The sequence below is a fragment of the Myotis brandtii genome, unplaced genomic scaffold (assembly GCF_000412655.1).
Source record: "Myotis brandtii unplaced genomic scaffold, ASM41265v1 scaffold303, whole genome shotgun sequence".
NCBI lineage: Eukaryota > Metazoa > Chordata > Mammalia > Chiroptera > Vespertilionidae > Myotis > Myotis brandtii.
In genome coordinates this window covers 1,111,892-1,133,202 of record NW_005361573.1, presented here as the reverse complement: position 1 = coordinate 1,133,202, position 21,311 = coordinate 1,111,892, and the positions used below count along the sequence as shown (strand labels likewise).

General features: G+C 54.0%; 1 protein-coding gene across 1 annotated transcript in view; it reads right to left on the bottom strand.

Annotated features, from left to right (window-relative positions):
* Positions 1-21,311, bottom strand: part of KIAA1671 (KIAA1671 ortholog) — a 95,551-nt gene that overhangs the window by 73,433 nt on the left and 807 nt on the right. The window contains exons 2-4 of the mRNA XM_014542421.1: positions 20,703-21,301; positions 18,552-18,639; positions 13,056-15,782 (exon numbers count right to left, since the gene is read on the bottom strand). Coding sequence (XP_014397907.1) covers positions 13,056-15,782; positions 18,552-18,639; positions 20,703-21,301 — 3,414 coding nt within the window. The remainder of the gene's footprint in view (positions 1-13,055; positions 15,783-18,551; positions 18,640-20,702; positions 21,302-21,311) is intronic.

Here is a 21,311-nt window from a genome sequence, read left to right as displayed (position 1 = left end):
CACCACTAGCTGGCCCCATAGGCCGGCTATGTAGCTGGGGTGTGTGTGTGTGAGTGTGTGCAGGAGGGGGCGGGGTTGACTACATAACAGTAAAGTCTGGGAGTTGGGCCCTGCTAACTGAGGGGCTAACGGAACAGTGACACAGGTGGCCCTTTCCCCCGGAGCAGAGGCCCCCCGCCGCACCCCTCACCCCAGATGGAAGTGACCCCTACCTAGTCTGGGTTATCCCTCTGGTCAGCCGGCCCCACCCTGCGCCATGGGACCCTTCTCCCCTGGCCAGGAGAACCACCTGCACTAAAGTGACAATGGTACCCCACACATTGGAAGCCTTCCCTGGCTCCCCAACAAATGGCTCTCTCCCCCCACACACCTTGCCACCTCCACCACCTGACCCCACCTCCGCCCCGCCCACCCTCAGGGCGCTTGCTCTGCTATTCCTGGAAAGCGGCCCTCAGAAAGATGTGTCAACCCAGCACCTTAACTGGAAAAAGATCTTTATCGATATAACCAAGTTAAGGGTGTTGAAATGAGATCGTCCAGGATGTCCTGGTACGGGCCCTAAATCCAGTGCGTATAATGTAAGAGCCTGAAGGGAAGTCGCAAACACAGGACAGGTCGGGACAGAGGCAGGACTGGGGCATGCTGGGAACGCCTGGGGCCCCAGGAGCTGCAAGAGGCAGGACGGGCCTCCCCAGTTTCCTTGCAAGGAGCAGGGCCCTTCCCTTGCTGACACCTCGATTCCTGACTTCTGGCCTCGCAGCTGTGAGAGAATAAATATCTATTGTTTTCGGCTGTCAAGGGTGTGGTAACTCCCATGGCAGCCCCGAAAGAGAATGTGCTCCCCCTTCCTCTTCGCTCGTTTGCTCCTATTCCTGGTGGCCCCGAAAGAGAATGTGCTCCCCCTTCCTCTTCGCTCCTATTCCTGGTAAGGTCTCCAGCTGAAGACCCAACCCTCCTGCCTCCTCCGCAGCCTCCAGTCAGGCCAAAGGCAACCCCCCAACCCCACCCCGCGGGGTCCCAGAGCACCTCTTCTGGGGAACATTCTTCCTTTTTGTAATTCCTCCTTCAACCTCTCCTCCCAGGTCAGCTCTCCCAGGGCCCACCCCGTCAGCCTGGCTGCCCTCATCCTAACGCAACACCTGGCGGCAGCAGGCCCTGGGACAATTCTCATTAACATTATTCATTCCTTCCAAAAAAGGACGGACTGTCCAAACCATCCTGTAAATCTACTCAACGTGCTTAGCTTTGGGCAGAAACTCCCATCCATAAAAAAGATGGGAGGTTTTTAATTGACATCAGCATTCGCAAAACAAAACACATACACACACCAAACAGACAGAAAACTGGCTCCCCCTCCCGGGAGGGATTTTGCTTAGATGTTAGTTTTGGGCCTGGGGGGCGGGTGTGAAGAAGAGGACAGAGAAGGCAGGTGCACTGTTTTGTTTTTTTAATTAGTTGCCAACAGTTAGGCATCAGAAGAATTTCATGTGGCAATGCAGACCCCTGGCCTCTCTATAAAGACGGCAGGATGGCCTCCCCATGGGTCTGCATTCCTGTGTGGGGACAGGCAGGCACTGCACCTACTGTCTGGGGCCTGGATCCACCTCATTCCTCCCACTTCCCACAGCCCTGGCCCAGACCACATGCTGGCCCTCCCAGCGTCTGAAGGCTTTAAAATGGATTTTTAGAGAGAGAGGAAAGGAGAGGAGGGGGGGGAGAGGGAAAGAAAGAGGAAGAGAGAGAGAGGGAGAGAAATCGATGTGAGAAGGAAACATCCATTGGCTGCCTCCTGCACACCACCTACCGGGGATCAAGAATGCAACCCAGGCATGTGCCCTGACCAGGAATCGAACCAGCTACCTTTCAGTGCAAGGGACGATGCCCAACCAACTGAGCCACGCCAGCCAGGGCACAGGCATCTGAATTTACAGACCTAGGGAGAGGATGGCCTGTCTCCTAGAGGCAGCCAGGGCACTAGCGAGGGTGTGGAGGCTGAGGGCAGACGGCCTGCGTTCAAATCCTTGCCCAGCACTAGCTAGCTGTGCGATGTGTGTGTGTGTGTGTGTGTGGGGGGGGTTAACCTCTCTGTTCCCTCAAGAAAATTAGGGGTGACGACAGTGCCTGCCTGCCCCACAGGGTCACTGGCAGGGGAAATGAGGTCATACGTGGTTACGTGCTCAGAGCCAAGAGCTCAGTAAGCACTCCAAACATCTCAGCACAACTTCCTGTTGTCCTATCAGTTCAGCCATGCTGGCTGGCAGGGTAACAAGGAGGGGTCCATGCTGGGTCAGCCCCTCAGGGCCAGGGATTACCGACCCCAAACAGGTACCTCTGAGCTCATCCCACGAGGGCAGAGCCACTGCACAGGGTGTTAGAACCCCCCAGAGCGAGGACGATGGACCAGAAACTCATCAGGGCAGAAGGCCCTGGATGCCGAGCAAGGGGCAAACCTGGGAGGACAAGAACCTCGGCCCCGGGGTAACCTATGGTCCCCTAGCATGTCACTGGTCAGCCGGTTTAGACCCCCTGACCTTCCTCCCTAAAGATAACACCTGGTCCTAGGCCTTGGTTGTATTTCAGCTCCAGGCCCAGAAAAGTAGCAAAACCAGGCGAATGGCCCCGTGGCTGCCTCAGGACTGGCGGCATTAACTAATGACCCCCTGCCCTGGCCCTGACCAATCAGGGGAGACAGGACCCTGAAAGGACACACCTGCAAAGCTGATGAATTAATTCTATTAAGACCCTCCCCTGAGACCTCCCCTAAGAGTTCCACCTGCGAGAAAGACAAATACACTCAGGACCAAGGAGCCAGTGTGCGTTCCCCCTCCCAGGAGCTCGCCCCTGCCATTCCCCATAGGCACACATCCACTAACCTCTCAGGGACCCCAGGAGACCTGCAACCAAGGGAGCAATGGGCAGCGGCAGCTCATCCCGGGCTGACCCCTGAACCTGCCTCCATGGCCCCATTTCCCTTTGGATATTCCCCCGCTCCACCCCCTTTTCCTTAAATAAGTTCCGTTTTCTCTGATCACTGTCTGGGATGGCTATTTACCTGCCCACACACCACCACGTTAACCTTTCAGGTGTATCAACAACAGGATGTTTGAAATCACTTCAAACACACAACTGGAAAAAGAAACAGGAAAGCACCTGTCACCCCCTCGTGCCCAGCCTGCAGTTCTCTGGACCATGCAGAGGGGTCCACAGGGGAGGCCGGGGCAGGAATGTGACACAGACAAGAAGGAGCCAGTCCAGCACGGAGGGCCGACAGGCTACAAGGCAGCTGCACCAGAGGCATGTCCTTGGGGAAACACGTGCCATGCAATTCCAGGGCAGGGCACACCCAGACATGGCAAACCGGTGGAGATGGGAGATCAGAGGTCTCCGGGGGCTGGGGGTAGGGGGCAGGGAGTGACTGCTAATGGAGACGGGGTTTCTCCCTGGGGTGATGAAAAGTTTCTGGAATTAGATAGGGGTGATGGCTGTGCAACTTTGTAAATTTACTATAAAGTATTAAATCATACACTTACAATGAGTGAATTTCATAATCTGTACATTACACCTTTATAAGCTTTGGGAGGGGAGGAGGAGAAGAATGAAAGAGGAAGAGATGGAGGGGGAGAAGGGGGAGGAGGAGGAAGGGGAGGGAGGAAAAGGAGGAGGAGGAGAAGGGGGAGGAGGAGGAAGGGGAGGGAGGAAGAGAAGGGGAGGAAAAGGAGGAGGAGGAGAAGAGGGAGTGGGAAGAAGAGGAGGAAGAGAAGGAGGGGATGAGAAGAAGGAGGAGGGAGAAGAGGAGGAGGAAGAGGGGAGGAGGAGAAGGAGGATGATGAGAAGGAGGAGGAGGATGCGGGGGAGGAGGGGGAGGAGGGGGATGAGCCATCAGTGAAGACAAATGGGGGAAGGGTGGCCAGGGCAGTGAGGCTGCAGAAGAATTGTCCCCACCTCAGCCCAAAAGCTCTGATGTCTGGCTTGTAAATGGAAACTGACAAGAAGCCTGATGGGTAACAGAGCTGAGTGACACGTGTGCCTAAGTCTGGCATGCATTCAAAATAATGTACTATTTCGATCGCCTCCATCCTGCCCCCTGGTGGCCACTCTTGAACACTGCACAAGGAAACTGACGCCTTCCTTAATCTGGAAGATAGGAGGGGGGGAAAGAGAGAAACTGCAGATAGAACAGCCCCTGGAGGATGCTCAGGTCATTTCTGATGTCACCTAACGTGGAGTCCTGCCTGTGGCACCTGCCTATTGAATGAGCCGAGGCCAAGTCACTTCCCCCAGGCTGTCCCCTGGACTCTGGGACATGTCCCTCGTGTAGAGCAGTGTCACACCCCTAAACCTTTACCCAGTCTGCTCCTTCCATTGGGCAAACCGCCTCTTCCCAGACCACGCCCAAATGGCAAACACCAGCTCATCCTTCGAGACTTCCCACACGTGTCCCTCCTCTGTGAGACTCCCCCACATGGAGACAGCCCGGCAAGGTCTGAGACACAGTCTCAGAAACAGGGAAGAATCTGACCCTAAATTGGAAACCAACAGCACAAAACCATTCATAACACAGTGTGGGAATAAAAGCAGACATTTACCAGTGAACCCCCCTCAAAACGCAGGTCCAACCTACTGCCAGGGGAGCAGGGGCTACCAGCAGGGCCCAGGACACAGGACCCCAGTCCCCACCTGGACCTGGAGGGTCACTCTGGCCAAGTCAGGCCCTCTCTCTGGGCCTCAGTTTCCGCATTTATAATGAGAGGGTTGAAAAGTGAGAAAAAAAGGAGAGCAGAGGAAGAGAGGGAGCCAGGAGAAGGAGGAAGGGAAAGGGAGTTAGAAGAGAAGGAGGGGATATGGGAAAAAGGAAGGAGATTGGGAGAAAGAAGGAAAAGTGACCACTGACCATTCTGAGTGCTGAGTAATCTCACTGCTCACAAAAATACTCTTGCGGCCAGATAGGACCATCCTCATTTTAGGGAAGAAAAACTGAGGTTCAAGGAGGTCCCTGAAGTCACTTGCTCAGGGTCACACAGTGGCAGAACCGGAACATGAACCCACTTTTTTCAGCCTGCAAAGCCCAATGCTAAGGTCCCACAGTCAGGCTTTGAAGCCATCAGAAAGTGAGCTGAACATCAGCACCTCCTGGTGGCCACTCCCCAGAACTGCAGGCATGAATCCTGGAAGCAGAGAAATTAGGTCTTCCACCCTAGCCTGTGGGTTCAGGCCCCACCCATCCACCTCTGAAGGAGAGAAATCAAGCAGGCAGCCGTGGGGCAGGGACCTGGGGGCCTGAAGGACGGCGCCAAGGCAAGCCATGCCAGGACTCCAAGGACAAAGGCGCCTCAATGGCAGCGAGTGGAAGAGGAGGAGCCGGGAGACCAGGGTGGGTGCCAGTGTGCCAAGACTATAAAAAGACCGGTTTTAAATGCTTTCTCTCTATAACCTTTGTCTTTACCCCCACACACAAAAGTTCAAGTACGATCAGATAAGCTGAGTCGGTGCACTGGAGAGTGAATGGAGGAAAGGGTAAGACAGAAATCAGTGGAAGGGAGCCTTAGACGGAAACACCGGGCAGGTTTCAAATGTATGAGAGTCTGCAGGCCTGTGGCTGGGATCTGGTGCCGGGAAACGCTCCGGGGCTGCTCGGCAGATGACTCCAGAGGTCCCGTTCCCCTGGATCTGCCGCCCCAGCCCCACGGGCAGGCTTTTTAACTCTGTTGCAGCCATTATCCCACCAGGTCCCTGCACAAACCCTACTGGGGCGCCTTCTTCACCCCATTTTACAGAGGAGGAAGCCAACGTCGGGGAAGTGAAGTTTCTTGCCCGTGGCCATAAAGCTGGGAGGAATGGGCCTAGGATTTACATCCCGGGGGGCCCGTATCTCAGAGACATGAGACCGGGCAGGGGCATTGCTGATGTGCACAAAACTGTGCGAGCAAAAAGGACCTGTGAGCTGAACTAGAGCTGCCTCATTAAAGAAACACCTATCTTAGAGGCCCCCACATGGGCCCCGGGCCCGGGAGGGACCTCATGAGCAAGCGGAGTGCTCGGCAGATCTCCAAGTTTCATGGAACTAAAGTCCAAAAACAGGAAAGGAAAGGAAATCACTGAAAATCAGAGGTGGTGAAGCCCTGGAACCCATTTGGGGACACAGGCTCTGGAGGAGGGAGCTTCCTTGGGTCCTGCTGCATCAATGACCCGCCTCCTTCCACAGGTGAGGAAAACAGGCTGAGGGAGAGGAGGTGCTGGCCCAAGGAGACGCAAAAACAGTAATAATAATAATAATAACAATAACACTTACTAAGGTGTTTGCAGTGAACTAGGGACCATGTTAAACACTCCCCGCATGACCCTATCCAACCCCCACATCCTCCCTGTGAAGTAGACACTATTATTAGCCCCATTTTACAAGCGAGGAAACAGGCCAGAGGCCCATCTGCATGCAGAGCTAGGATCTGAACCACCAGCCTAACACCGCCTCCCACCGGGACCACACACACACACTCTGACCCCTCAGTCTCAATGATAGGAGGTAATATGCAGGATCAGCAAGTCTAGATTCAGCCTGGCCTCAGCCATTTAATAACTGTGTGAGCTCAGGTGAGTGCCTTAACCTCTCTGATCCTTGACCATGTGGAGAAAGACCAATGATAACAGTATTCAGCTTCTAGGGTTCACGGGAGAACCAAGCTGGGATCTGCACTCAGAAAGTGTATGACATAGTGCTGCCACCAGGGGGCGGACGGGTACAGGTCCTGGGCACCTGACTTGTCTCACACTCTTCTCCCCGACTTCCTGTCAAAGGAAGCACATAAATGTTATCCAGCCTTATTACTGCCACTGGTAACTCCGGGTGCCCTCATTTTAGACATCTCTCCATACATCCAAACACATACGCACACATGCACAGACACAGAACCCGTCTATATCTAGGTACATAAATAGTCCTATCGACACTAGTCTGAATCCTGTCATTCTTTTCCCTCTCAGCTATAGACACAGGATACATTCACAGGCCAGTACACACAAGACTCCAGAATGGATTTTACATGTTTCCTACTCTCCCCACACAGATAAGGGCAGGACAGCCCAGAGATCGATGGCGCCTGCTGAGGGACACACAGCACCAGCGAAGAGCGAGGCTGGATTCCCGATCTCTTGCCTCCAAGTCTTTCTTTGATGCCGTATGAGACTCTCTGGGTCTCCTCTTCCCTCCCTGGCTGGTCCTTCCCAGTTTCCCCGCATCTCAAGGGAAGGTCTAAACTTTACTCTCCCCACACAGATAAGGGCAGGACAGCCCAGAGAGGGATGGCGCCTACTGAGGGACACACAGCACCAGCGAAGAGCGAGGCTGGGTTCCCGATCTCTTGCCTCCGAGTCTTTCTTTGATGCCGTATGAGACTCTCCGGGTCTCCTCTTCCCTCCCTGGCTGGTCCTTCTCAGTTTCCCCGCATCTCAAGGGAAGGCCTAAAGGCAGGTGCGTGCGGAGCAGGACTTGGCCTGGGGTGAGAACACTGTAGCAAATAAGTGAAGGCATGAAGCTTAACCTGGAAGTGTAGCTCTCCAACCTCCCTTAACCTGGAAGTGTAGCTCCTCCAACCTCCTTCGCATCAGGCCCGGGGGCCTGGGGCTAGACCACACATGATTTCCTGATAAACCCCTAACAAGTCCGTGAAGCAGGGAGGATCCCCATTCTGCAGATGAGGAAACTGAGGCTCAGAAAGGTCTGGCCAAGTGCCCAGAGTGGCACAGCCAGTAAGTCACAAAGCTAGGGCCCCGTCCCAGCTCTGCCCAAATGGCAGTCCAGGGAGACATCAAATCAGAAGAGCACAAAGGGCTCATCTTCCTCCTAAAGAGCGGAATGAAGAGACTCTCCGGGTCTCCTCTTCCCTCCCTGGCTGGTCCTTCTCAGTTTCCCCGCATCTCAAGGGAAGGCCTAAAGGCAGGTGCGTGCGGAGCAGGACTTGGCCTGGGGTGAGAACACTGACTCAATGTAGCAAATAAGTGAAGGCATGAAGCTTAACCTGGAAGTGTAGCTCCTCCAACCTCCTTCGCATCAGGCCCGGGGGCCTGGGGCTAGACCACACATGATTTCCTGATAAACCCCTAACAAGTCCGTGAAGCAGGGAGGATCCCCATTCTGCAGATGAGGAAACTGAGGCTCAGAAAGGTCTGGCCAAGTGCCCAGAGTGGCACAGCCAGGAAGTCACAAAGCTAGGGCCCCATCCCAGCTCTGCCCAAGTGGCAGTCCAGGGAGACATCAAATCAGCAGAGCACCAAGGGCTCATCTTCCTCCTAAAGAGCGGAATGAGAAAAGCGGGCGGAAGGTAAGCAAGCGGGTTACAGGAGGGAAATACGGACGGCTTCAGCCTCGGGACAAGACGAGGGTGAGGGGCACTCATTGGGGCCGTGCGCCCCAGGGTCTGAGGCAACGGGCCCTGTTGTTCACGGTGAGGATGCGAAGTGGGACAGCCCCGCTGCGGGGCGAACCAGCGGGTCCTGCAAAATGACAACCGCGCCCACCCCTGCACAGGCGACCGCCATCCTGAACCCGCGCACGTCCACTACGTCCACACTGAGCGTCGCCCCGAGGGCCTGGGAAACTGACTGTAAGCGAAACAAGGGATCACGACACCAGCCGGACCACAGGCTCATTGATCTAAACAAAAGTTCCTGGGACATGTATCTGGTCACAAAAACATCCCCACACCTCGAAATAAAGACCCCAAACATCTCATATTAAGCACAGAAATAAATGTGAGCTATACATACATTTAAGAAGGATGGCTACAAACAAGACGATGGCCCTGGCCGGCCAGGCTCCAGGGTTAGGCTGGGCCTGTGCCCCAGAGGGTCGCAGGTTCCATTCGCCACCAAGGGCACCCACCTGGAGAGCAGGTTCAATCCCCGCCCCTGGAGGGGCGTCTGCAGGAGGCAACCAATCAATGTTTCTCTCTCCCCACCTCCCTTCCACTCTTTCTAAAACTCAATGGAAAAAAATATCTTCATTCCCCAGGTAAAGATTAAAAAACAACAACAACACACAAGATGATTTCACCCATTACTCCAGTTCGTGGGGGGCCAAAGCCTCTCTCGGCAGCTCGGGGCCCAAGGCGGGCACCCACCTGGACAGGACACCTGTCCGTCCCAGGGCCGCGCACATCCGTACTCACCAAGGCGGGGACGATGCAGACCCACCCGAGTAGCCCAGCACGCACACCTCTGCAGCGTGGGAGGAAACCGGGGTACCCGGAGAAGCCCACGCGGACATGGGGGGAGCGTGCAAACTCCACGGGCAGTGACCCCAGCAGGGGAGCCATTTTTCTCTCTCCTGGTTACGATGCTGAACGAAATGACGTCATTCGAGGACCGGCTGAACCTGCGCATGTGCACAATGACATAGGTACGCACAAGGTACGTGGGCACGCACAAGGTACGTGGGCACGCACAAGGTACGTACACACCAGCTGTGACTCAGGCCACCCAGGCAGACCTCTCTGAGCCTCAGTGTTCCCACCCGTGCAGCAACCAGAAGGCAAGAGCCCTCTCTCCGTGGGCTAAATCCAAAAACTCTCCAAAACGCTTTTACGAAAAAAGGCAAGTGGCCCATCTGTGGGTTCAGCAGAAACCCTCACCCCGAGAATCCCCTGGGAGCGTCTACAGCGAACAAAGGCGGACCCCACCCCCGAGATCCCAATCGAACTGGTCTGGGGTGAGGCCCCTGCATCGCCTTCTTTTAGGGGGCTACTCCCACAGGCGACCAAAGCTTCAACCACTTGCACAGAATGCTCTTTTGTGGGGGGAAAAAATGAGGCAAAACCAAGACTATGCATTCCTACTTGCTTGTATTTTCAGAAAGAAACTCTAAAGGAATTTGCACAAACAAGAATGGAAGTAATTACTGGGTGGGGAGGGATGGGAAGATGGGGAACCAGAGGTATGGGGGAATTTTTACTCCATACCTTTAAATATTTTGAGAGCCATGTGAAAACATTCTGTCTTCCGAAACAAAAATAAGTAATTTAATTACATGAAATACAATAATCGGGCGTGGGGCAAAGTTTCGATAAATGTTTGTTAAGTGGAAAAAAGAAAGAGAGAGAAAGGAAGGGAAGAAGGGAGGGAGAGGAGGAGGGAGGGAGCACTTTAATTACAATCACACCCATGCACCATCCATGAGCAGAACTGGCTGTGAATCATGAAGTCCTCGCCGAGGAAGCAAAGATGTGCCTCAAAATGCTCAACGACATACATCCTGCTTCTAACCCCCAAACTGGAACCAACCCAAATGTCCATCAACCAGAATCTGGATAAAAAAGTTGGGGCTCAATCCCATAATAAGATACTTTGCAGCCACTCAAAATAACGAGGTAATAGAACTGTTTTTTACTGTTAAGTAAAAAAAAAAAAAAAAAGGCAAGTTGTCAGATGCTCTGAAGAATGTTGCTGTGTTTCCTAGATGGTATGTACTCTGCGTTACCTCTACCTGTGTCTAGCCCAGGGCTCCTCGGCCGTGAGGCTGATGACTGTCTGCAGTGGGGCCATCCTGGGCATTGGAGGGGCTGGGCGGCACCCCTGGTCTCCAGCCACTAGATGCCGGGATCATACTCTCCCCCAGTTGTCACAACAGAGAAAGTCTCAAACTTTGTCAAATGGGCCCTGAGGGCCAACTGTGCAAGACTGAGAAGCGTGAATGGGCCTGGAGGGGCGTGCCCCAGTTCCTGCACCAGACTCATCCTTTCCGGGGAGATTTTCTAAACCGTCTGTTTCTATAATATTTTAGGTTTTACACAAGCACGCACTACCTTCTGCAATAAGGAAAATACAATGATTATAAGTAAACATATATGACTGACAATCTGTCGTGTAGGAGAGTCGCACGGGACATCAAAAACTGCCCCATTGGCTGCCTCTGGGGGACGGAAAAGGGTATGGGGTCCCCGGGGGAACACAATTTTAGGCACTTTTGTAAGGTCTGAATTTTCAGCGACCAACGTTGTGCACTTCTGTATTGCTTGTGTGGGTTTTCACTTTTTAAAGATGAAGAACGAGATATCTTTGGGCAGGAGCGGAGAGCAACGGGAGCTGGTCCAAGGCCTCCCAGTCCTTAGTGAGGAAACAGATCCCCTGACAACAGCGCTGCTGGGCCCGCACACCCGGGCGGGCGTCCAAGGCCGGGCGGGCCCTCCACCCTGCGGGCTCCACTGCCAGCAGGGCCCCGAGGAGGCACTGCAAACAGCCTCAGTGTCGCATTTCCCTGGTCTCCTCCCTCTCCCCGTGCTCCCACAAGAACCCCGGGGGCGGGGACAGGTGGCTCCCCTCTCGAGAAGCACCTGTGCAGAAGCCAGGGGCAGGCCCTGAACTCATGCCCAGTGGGTGCCCGGCGCGTGCTGGGTGCTTTATCTCCATTCAGCCTAGGAACAGTACTTGAGGCAGGGATCCCTGTTAACTCTGGTGGGGAAACTGAGGCTCAAGGAGGCCAAGTTCCTGCTTTACACACAGCTGGTAAGTGGCAGAGTAGAGACATGGGTTCAAAGCCAAACTCCACCCCTAACCTTGGGTGAACCTTCATCTCATGATCTCCGTTGATATAATTCTATTGTTGCATTTCCACAACATCCCTTTCCAGGTTGGACCCCTCTCTCTTTTAAAAAAAATATACATATATATATGTTTTTATTGATTTTTAGAGAAAGAGGAAGGGAGAGGGATAGAGAGAGAGAAACATGATGAAAGAAGAACATCATCAATTGGCTGCCTCCTGCACACACCCCACTGGAGATTGCGCCTGCAACCCAGGCATGTGCCCTGACTGGGAATTGAACTGTGACCTCCTGGTTCATATGTTGACACTCAACCACTGAGCCACACCAGCCAGGCTGTGTGAGGGTTTTTCCTTCCATTACTGAGCATGGCGCCAGGCAGGATGGAAGAGTCTGAACGTTAAAAAGCCCTGAAAACAGCCTCAGGCAAAGACAGAAGCAAACCAGAAAACAAATACTCCAGGTTCCTCGCCCCTTGGGACAGGACAACTCGGAAGTGGTCTATGCTGCTCCCCCGAGGCCTCCAGTGAGAATGAGGGTTAGTGGCCCAGAGTGGTACCTTCATCACCTGCCTTCCCTTCCCTGCCTCCCCGCTCCACTCCTCTTCCAGCTCCTCTGAGGATCACCTCTTAAAACAATACTTTCCAGAACCTGCTTCTGTGGGAACCCAAACCACAAAAGAGGGATTGCCACACGAGGCTCACATAAGATGGCTCATTCACACACTCAACAAATATTTCTTGAACGTTCACAAAACGTCAAGCAGAATGCTGACCTCTGGGATACAATAATGAACTTGACACAACACACTGGAATATAGCAGGTGCTCAATAAATGATGCCTACTATTATCATCATTCTAGGCCAGAGGTTTCAAACTCGTGGCTAAATGGAGCCAGCAGACACTTTTCTTTTTATTCATTTGGACTGAACAGAATTTTTTAGTAAGTTGTCCTCATTTCATGGGGAAAAAACCTGGATTGCTTTTTCAGATTCTCTTGATAAACCGGGTCTGCCCTCTCAGGACCACCATTCCCACTTGTCAAGAACCAGCAGGAAATGAGCAGCACTTGTCCCTTCAGACAAGGCATGAGCTTCCCATTAGCCACAATCCCCACCACTCCCCAGAGCAGCGGTTCTCAACCTGTGGGTCGCGACCCCTTTGGGAAACACATCTATAATTACATACTGTTTTTGTGATTAATCACTAGGCTTTATGTTCAATTTGTAACAATGAAAATACATCCTGCATATCAGATATTTACATGACGATTCATAACAGTAGCAAAATGACAGTTATGAAGTAGCAACGAAAATAATTTTGTGGTTGGGGGTCACCACAACATGAGGGGCTGTATTAAAGGGTCGCGGCATTAGGAAGGTTGAGAACCACTGCCCTAGAGTCTCACACCCGGGCTGGCTCTCATTTCCTTACCCACCTGGCCCACGTAGGTTCTGAGTTTGATACCCCTGGCCTTCATGTGTAACCCGCGTCTCACAACACAGAAACGGCCTTCATACTCACCTTTTGACTGTCTCGAGTCCCCGAGTCCCGCCGACAGGGCCCCATTTTGGTTTCGTTGGCCTCCGAACTCTCCCCAGGGAGGCTGGGCCTCCCTTTGGGCTGCTCTCGCCTCCTCTCTCTGGCTTCCTGCATGATGGACAGGCCCTCTCGGATTTTGGCAGGGGCACCCTTCTCCGAATAGGCCCTTTTGATGTCCAGCGGTGACCTGCCACAGTCCTGCGGGTGGTCACCCCACTGGGCCACATGGCCCTCCTCGCCCCGCCCGGCGGATTTCCTCGGGGTCCCTTTCTTCCTGTCCGCTGGGGAGGATTTGGCCAACACACCGGCTCCACGGCTGGGGTCCTCCCAGGCGGCTGGGTAATCCTGATGCTTTGCACCGTGATGTTTACTAGCAAAGGCCTTGGCCTCGTCCTCAGCGATTCCCGAGACCTTCTTCCCGGGACCCCCGGGGCCGGGAGAGGCCCCTGGCTGTTTTTCAGGAGCCCCGGGCGGCAGAGCCCACAGAGGAGAGCTGAGTTTGGGGCTCGTGGCGATCCCCGGGCTCTCGGCCAGCTGCCTGCCAGAGGCTGGACTAGAACCGCGGTTTGTTTCAGCAAAACTGGCTTGATTCCGGGGACCCTCATCTTCGGGCCCCTCCTTCAGGCTCCTCCGCCTCCGGTCCACCCCGCCTCGCTGGCCTGGCCGCTCCTGGGCCCAGCCAGGCTCTGCGGGCGGCCCCTCGGTCCGCTCCGGAGCCTCCGGCTTCTTGTACTCGGCCATCAGGGCGTCTATGTCAAGAACGCTGGATCTGTAGCCACCTGTGACTTTGCCCGGGGACGTCTCGCTGACCACCTCGCTCCTCCTTCTGATGGTTTGGGGAGCGCTACTGGGGGACGTCTTGCTCCCACCTTCCCTCCAGTCATTCTGAAACCCAGTGCGGCCTTCTGGTTGCCGATGGACACACACAGCGTCTGCATCGAAGATTCTCTCGGTGGAAAGATCCAGAATCCTGTCCCCAGGAGGCGATGAAACATCTGTTGGCTTTAGCGTGTTTGAAAAGCTGGCGCTGTCACGCTCTCTGCCCTGCGCCCGGCTCTTACTGCCCATGGTCTCCAGTGGCTCTTCAGGGTTGGGAGAAACCAACGTGGAAGTTAAAGGATGAGGCGATGGAGGCAGAGCTATTTTTCTAGAATGTCCCGTCAAGCTTTCGGGCCCTGGCTTAACAACACCCTTTGCCTTTTGAGCATCGGGAATCTGATATGTCACCGCAAAAAAGGTGGCCTTGGGTTCCCCAGACGGCCCTGGGCTCACAGCTGGGAGGGCCGGGTCCCGGGAAACAGCCGGGTCCGCCTCCCGGGCCTCCACCCTGTTACGGGATGGCTGCCGTTTCCTCACGGCGCCCGCGGTGGGGCTCAGATAATCGGGGCCCGGCTGCTCCCCCTCTGAAGCCAGGAAGCTGAACTCCTCAAACTTCACGTCGTGGGGCAATGTCCGCCGTCTCCACTTGTCGAATCTCTGGTCCCCGGGGGTCCCCCTCCGCATCCTGACTTCAGGCTCCGGGGCCGGGGTCGGCCTCCACTCACCCTCCCCGGCAGCCACCATTCGGGGCCCTTTCTGCACAAGCCCGTCGGGGGGTGGCCGTGCTCGGAGGTCAGAGGGCTCAGCCTTGGCTCTGGAAGGGACGTCAAGAGGGCAGCCGCGGGGAGCAGCCCTTTCTCCCGCTGAAGCACAGCCTCCTGGCTTGTTCCTGGCCCCTTCGGGCCCCTGGTGCTGGGCCTCGATGCTGGCGGCCTGGACGGTCCTCACACAGGCGGCCTCAGGGCCACAGGGCCTGGCCGAGCGCTCGCTGGGGACCACAGGGCTGATGTCATCGCTGACCACCAGAGTGGCTCTGTGCCAGCTCCCGGCCGCCCCACCTCTCCACTTTGGCAACGGGTCCGGGATGGGCCCGCTGACCTCCTGCGTCCCTTGGGCTTCCCAAATCCGACTGGCCCTTTGGACGGAGCCCGCCTGACTGTCCGGCCTGCGCTCTGGGTCAGTAGGGGCGACCTCGGGGGACAGCTGCCTCCCCTTCAGCGAGAGACGGGACCTGCCGCCGCCACTCCGGAGCTCCACGGCTTTCTCCTCCGGCGCCGTGGAGACAGCCTCACTGTGTGCACGCTCCCCCACTGTGTGCATGATGTCATACTTGGGCTCAACCCTCTGTGACCTGGGAGGGTGCTCCAAGCCATTCAGGAAGGGGTGGCTACTGCGTTGCTCGCCCAGAGGGGGCCTTTCCGGGAGAGGCGTGTGATCCTGTTTGGGGTCACCATTCAAGAGGGGGGTCCGTCCCACTCTCTCGGTGTCGGGGTTTTCCAACCACCTGGAGTTCTCTTTCTTGAGGGTCGTCTTTTCTGGAGGGTCCTTCCCCAGCCATGAGCCTCCCTTGGGCCTGAGTCGGGGCTCCGAGACGTGGGTCACAGCACCAGGGGCTGTGGCTGGGGGATAGCGTCCCGACTGGTCAGCCACCGTGTGTCTCTCCACGTGATGCTCAAACACTGTGGCCCTCACGGTCTGGAAGCTCCCCTCGTCTTCCGGGGCGCCGTCCGAGGAGCTCAGGGCCCCCGCCGAGCCTGCCCCGCGACAGCTGCTGGGAACCTGGTTAGAACTGTCCTTCCGCGGTGCCTGCCTGGACTTCTCCCCGGGCGTCCCCGGCTTCCAGGGGCTCCTTGGAGCAGATGCTCCGTCCAAACCAGGCCCTTCCTTTTGCTGAAAAAAAAAAGAAAGAAAAAGAAGAAACTTAAGTTAAAGGATTCGAAATGGAAAGGAAGAGGGGAGGTCACTGAAATGGCTGCTTTTAAAATCATAAACCGTAACAATTTAAAGACGGAACTGTCCGATGTGGGTGAGGATGTGGGGAAACGGACACGCTCGGACGCTGTTGGAGAGAAAGTAAAAGTCGTGCCGACTTTTGGACAATTCAGTGTATCTGTCATGATTTTAAAATTCTCATTTCCTTTCATCCGGCCAGTTTCCTCTCAGGATTCCTTCTTCGCTCATGAACACAAGTCTCCGTGAGTGAGAAAGCTCAGACCACATTGTCTGTGAGAGCAAATGAACAGACAACGTGAGTGCCCGTCTGAAAGGCGGTGGCTCAGTCCATTTTGATCCATCCAAACGATGGAGGACCACACAGGCCCTTCCATCCCCAGGAGGGTGGGCCCCACTGTCCTAGCACCCAAGACACACACAACATCCCGTCGATGGGAGAAAAGCAGCTGCAGGACAGTATCTTTATGATTTAAGACCATTTTTTAAAAAACTGCACCTGCCCTAACCGGTTTGGCTCAGTGGATAGAGCGACGGCCTGCGGACTAAAGGGTCCCAGGTTTGATTCCAGTCAAGGGCATGTACCTTGGTTGCGGGCACATCCCCAGTAGGGGGTGTGCAGGAGGCAGCTGATCGATGTTTCTCTCTCATCGATGTTTCTAACTCTCTATTTCTCTCCCTTCCTCTCTGTAAAATATCAATAAAATATATTTTAAAAAATAAAAATAAAAATAAAAAACTGCACCTGTGTGTATACACAGGTAGATGGACAGTGGAGTAAAGATATAAATCGAATTGTGAGTAGGAGGAAGGAATAAAGATGAAAAAAATCATCTTTTAATCCGACATACTTTTGTTCTGTTTGATTTTCATAACATGCATGTACTACTTAGTAATTTTTTTAATCTTTTTTTTTTCTGTTAGAGCTAAGTCTATTTCAGCAAGTTAAAAAAAGAGAATTAACCATAGGACCCACCAATTCCATTCCTGGGTATGTAACCCAAAGGATTAAAAGCAGGTGGTCAGGGCACATACAACACTCAACCAATGAATGCATAAGTAAGTGGAACAACAAATCGATGTTTCTCTCTCTCCCCCGCCCCCACTTCCTCTCTCCCTAAAGTTAATTTTAAAAAAGAAAAACAAGTTTTCAAACATATACAAAATTACAGAGATAATAGTAAGTTCGCCTCAACCTATCCCCTAAATTCAACGACAGTAACATTTCACCCAGCTTGCTTCACATGGCTCTTTCTGTTCTTGCTGTTGTTGCCATTAGAGTATTCTGATGTGACTACAAGGCGTTTTATTTGCAATGGGCCCCAAACTGGAAACAACCCCAATGTCCATCAAAGGATGAATAGGATACACTGTGGTTGGCCCATACAATGGAATACTACTCAGCAAAGAAAAGGAGTGAATTATTAATGCGCACTACAATGTGACGAATCTCAAAATAACTATTCTGAGTGAAAGAAGGAAGACGGGGGGGGGGGGGAGCACTGGTTCCATTTATAGGATAACGTAGAAAATGCAAACGAATCTATTGCAACAGCAAGCAGGTCAGTGGTTGCTCGGAGGAGGCGGCGGAGGGAGGAATTGCGAGGAGGAGGGGACCTGGGTGTGCCAGATGCCGGTTATCTGGGTTGTGATGGCAGCTTCACAGGTGTGCAGGACACATGTCGAACTCTCCACCTGTCCGCTTTCCATGTGTGTTCACTGTAGGTCAGTGATACCTCAGTAAAGCTGTTTTAGAAAACTACAAGTCTGCCGAAGGGATTAACCACAATCCAGTTACACCTAGGAGTTCTTTTATGAGTTTTTTTCTTAGGAAATAAACTAAATATAGATACTTTTTGAGCAATTTAATTGCCCGTAATTTCCCTCCTGTGGCTGGTAGGTGAAAGTCAGGGTTGAGAAGGAAGCAGGGACCATAATTAGGGAAATTGAGGGGGTTTCTATGAACATTTTTAAAGCTTTATTAATTTCTTTTTTTTAAATATATTTTATTGATTTTTTTACAGAGAGGAAGGGAGAGGGATAGAGAGTTAGAAACATCGATCGAGAAACATGCTGCCTCCTGCACACCCCCCACTGGGGATGTGCCCCAGCCAAGGTACATGCCCTTGACCGGAATCAAACCTGGGACCCTTGAGTCTGCAGGCTGACGCTCTATCCACTGAGCCAAACCGATTACGGCAATTTCTTTTTTTAAATAATATGTTTGTATTGATTTCAGAGAGGAAGGGAGAGGGAGAGAGATAGAAACATCCATGATAAGAGAGAAGCATGGATCAGCTGCCTCTTGCACGCCCCCTATTGGGGATCAAGCCCGTAACCCGGGCATGTGCCCTGACCGGGAATCGAACCTGTGACCTCCTGGTTCATAGGTCGATGCTCAACCACTGAGCCATGCCGGCCGGGCAGCTTTATTAATTTCTTAACAAAGCAGGCATGCTCACAGAGGAAATCCATGCCAGTTTCCCTCTGTGCACAGAAAAAAATACAGACCTGGGATCTCGTTTGTAAAAAGCATTTAACACGAGGGAACGGGGCTCGCGGCCAGCATGCCGGAAGGGACGTCAACAGTCCCGGCATTCGAGGGAAAACTGTCTTACTGTTTGTGAGAGGCTTCCGATTCTTTCTGGGTCTCGTAGGTCAGAAAAGCCCTTCCGGTAAGTGTAGCTACCAAACACAGTGACTCCTCACCTTTTCTCTCGGCTCCTTAGCAAGCTCGCCACTCGGCTCCGAGCACCTCTCATACTTGACTTCACTGCTTGAAGCTGAACTTGAAAACCTGGGACAGAGATCCAGGTTACATGGCTGGGCCAGCAGCGACGACTCCCTCCATCCCATACCCCACAGCCAGCTCAGGGACCCAGGGTGGAATCGGAGATCATCCAAGCAACAGTGCCCGATTTGCTTTGAGAAAAGACATTTCCTTTCTGGTCACCAAGCCAACAGAAAAGGGCCCAGGAGGGATGGCCTACCTTAAACACAGCATCACCGGGGTACCAGGAGCCTCAGGCTGGGGGGAGGAGATCTGGGTGCTAATGCCAGCTCTACCAACCTCCCACCGCGGGAGCCTGGGTCAGGCTTGTGACCTCACCTGAGCCTCTGTCTCTTCATCTATAAAATGGGGATAATTAACACCTCCCCATCGCCTTTTGTAGGGCGGACAGGAGGCTACCCCAAGCCCTAATAGCTACCTGAGGGCGTTCAGGGAAGACTGAGAATGCCCCGGGAGGAATAATTAATGGTTCTTGTTAGCAACCACAGGCACAACAGCAGCCCCACTGCAGGCCGGTCACCGGACTGGACTGGGGGAATGTGTGGGGGCACGGGCCTGTCTCTGCTTCCCCGGGTGACTTTGGCCAAGTTATTGTCCCTCTCTGGGCCTGTTTTCCCACTTGTGAAGGGGAGGAGGGAGAAAGGGGAGTTCTGAAAAGTTCCTTAGAGTGGATGCCTAAAGATTAGTTTGTGGGGCAGGGGGAGGGAGGCCGCAGAGGAAAGAAAGGAGAGAGAAATCAAACCTCTGAAACCTGACCCACACTTGGAGCCTCAGTTTATCCATCTGTCCAGTGGGATTAATCCAAGGCGCTGCAGGGAGAGGGGGCCTGTGAGGTCCCTGACACTGGTGCCCCTTTCTCTGTTATCTGAGCTCAGGGGTTCTCAGGCCCACACATGAGAATCACCCCGGAAGCTTTAAAAACAACCAAGTGAGGAGCCCCTCTCCCTAGACCAGCCGTGGGCAAACTACGGCCCGAGGGCCGGATCCGGCCCGTTTGAAATGAATAAAACACTAAAAAAAAAAAAGACCGTACCCTTTTATGTAATGATGTTTACTTTGAATTTATATTAGTTCACACAAACACTCCATCCATGCTTTTGTTCCGGCCCCCCCGGTCCAGTTTAAGAACCCATTGTGGCCCTCGAGTCAAAAAGTTTGCCCACCCCTGCTAGACCCACTGAATCAGAATCTCAGGAGGTGGGACCCAGGCACTGGTATTTTTTCTCGGTGATTCTAAATGCTGAGAGCACTGGTCTAATTCTGGCCCAGCTGGCTGCCCTAGTTCCCAGGGCTGGGAGGGCAGTCTGCCCAGAGGTCCTGCCCCCTGGAAGCTCCATCCCTAACAGAGTATGTCAGTGGCATGCATGTCATTACTGAGCTAGTAGACACGCCCAGTGGCATCTCCCTGTTGTAAGCAAGAAGCCATTTGTGGGAAAACAAAGGCACAAGAGATATCAGAGGCCGGGAGAGCTTAGAAAATGACCACTAACTAACAGGGTTAATAATATTATTTAAAGCTACAATGCATTGAGGGCTTTCCACGGGCAGAGTGATTCTCAGTATTATGCTCTGGGTCTTTACCTTTAAGAAAGATCTTAGTATCATGAGATGAAGAAACCGAGGCTCAAGATATCTTGACCCATCTGGTTTTATTTTGCCGGCCACTCGTGGAGGTTTCGGCCATACATTAGGTGACCACAGACTTTAGGAGAAGAAAGCTTAGCTATGGAGACAGGCTGAGCTGGAATACATCGACTTCCTCATGGTCCTTCACCTTTCCTATCCCAATCTGTGAAATGGGTACAATATCTCCCCAGTGCAAAGATGAGAAGAGACAAGAAAACCGAGCTCCTGGCCCCACTGCTGGCACGAGCCTCATCTGAGAAATGGCAGCTAACGCCACTTCCTCTTGAGGCTGCGGGTGAATCCAGAGAGGAGGTGTAAGGTGCCCAGCACGGACCTGGGGCCTGCAGTGCCTCATCCGGGGCGGGGCGGGGAGGGGGGCCCTCTGGTGGGTGGTTTGAGGCAGCTCTGGGACAGAGTGAACCCCATGGGACGTTCCCACTCACAGTTTGGTCATATCCGCTGACAGTGGCCGAGCCTGGAACGCCCGCCTCCTGACCTCCGGCTTGACCTTGGAGCTCTCGGTGGCCCAGCCTTTGATCCGATCCTGGACGCTCAGTCCCGCTTTCTCGGGCTCTGGAGCAGCCGATGGGGACTCAGGGGTGGCCAGTGGGGGTTCAGACCCCACGGCCAAGGCGCTTTCCTCCCCAAACAGGCTGAGGCGCTTCTTGACGCTGCCCCTGCAGACCCACTCTCCCCGGGTCCGGATTTCCCCATCGGACGCTCTGCTCTTGACCTCCGCGCATTCTCGGCCTTTGCTCGGCCTGGGCGAGGGGGACTCGGGAGCCTTGTCTGGCTCGGTGTCCAGCCTGGCTTTCTCTTCCCCGGGCTTCGGGTCGTCTGCGGGGGTGACCCTGGCCGAGCCCCCCGCAGTGCTGAGGCCGCCCAGCTCGGCCTGCTTGGAAAGCGCCTTCTCCTTCCGTTCGCGGATCTTCTTGGCCACCTCCAGGAAGTCGGAGTCGGGGTCGGGGAGGGGAGCCTCTGCTTTGACCAGACACTCCCCGTCCACGCGGGGCTCCGGGTGGGGCCTCTCGGGTCCCCGGCGCTGGCCCCAG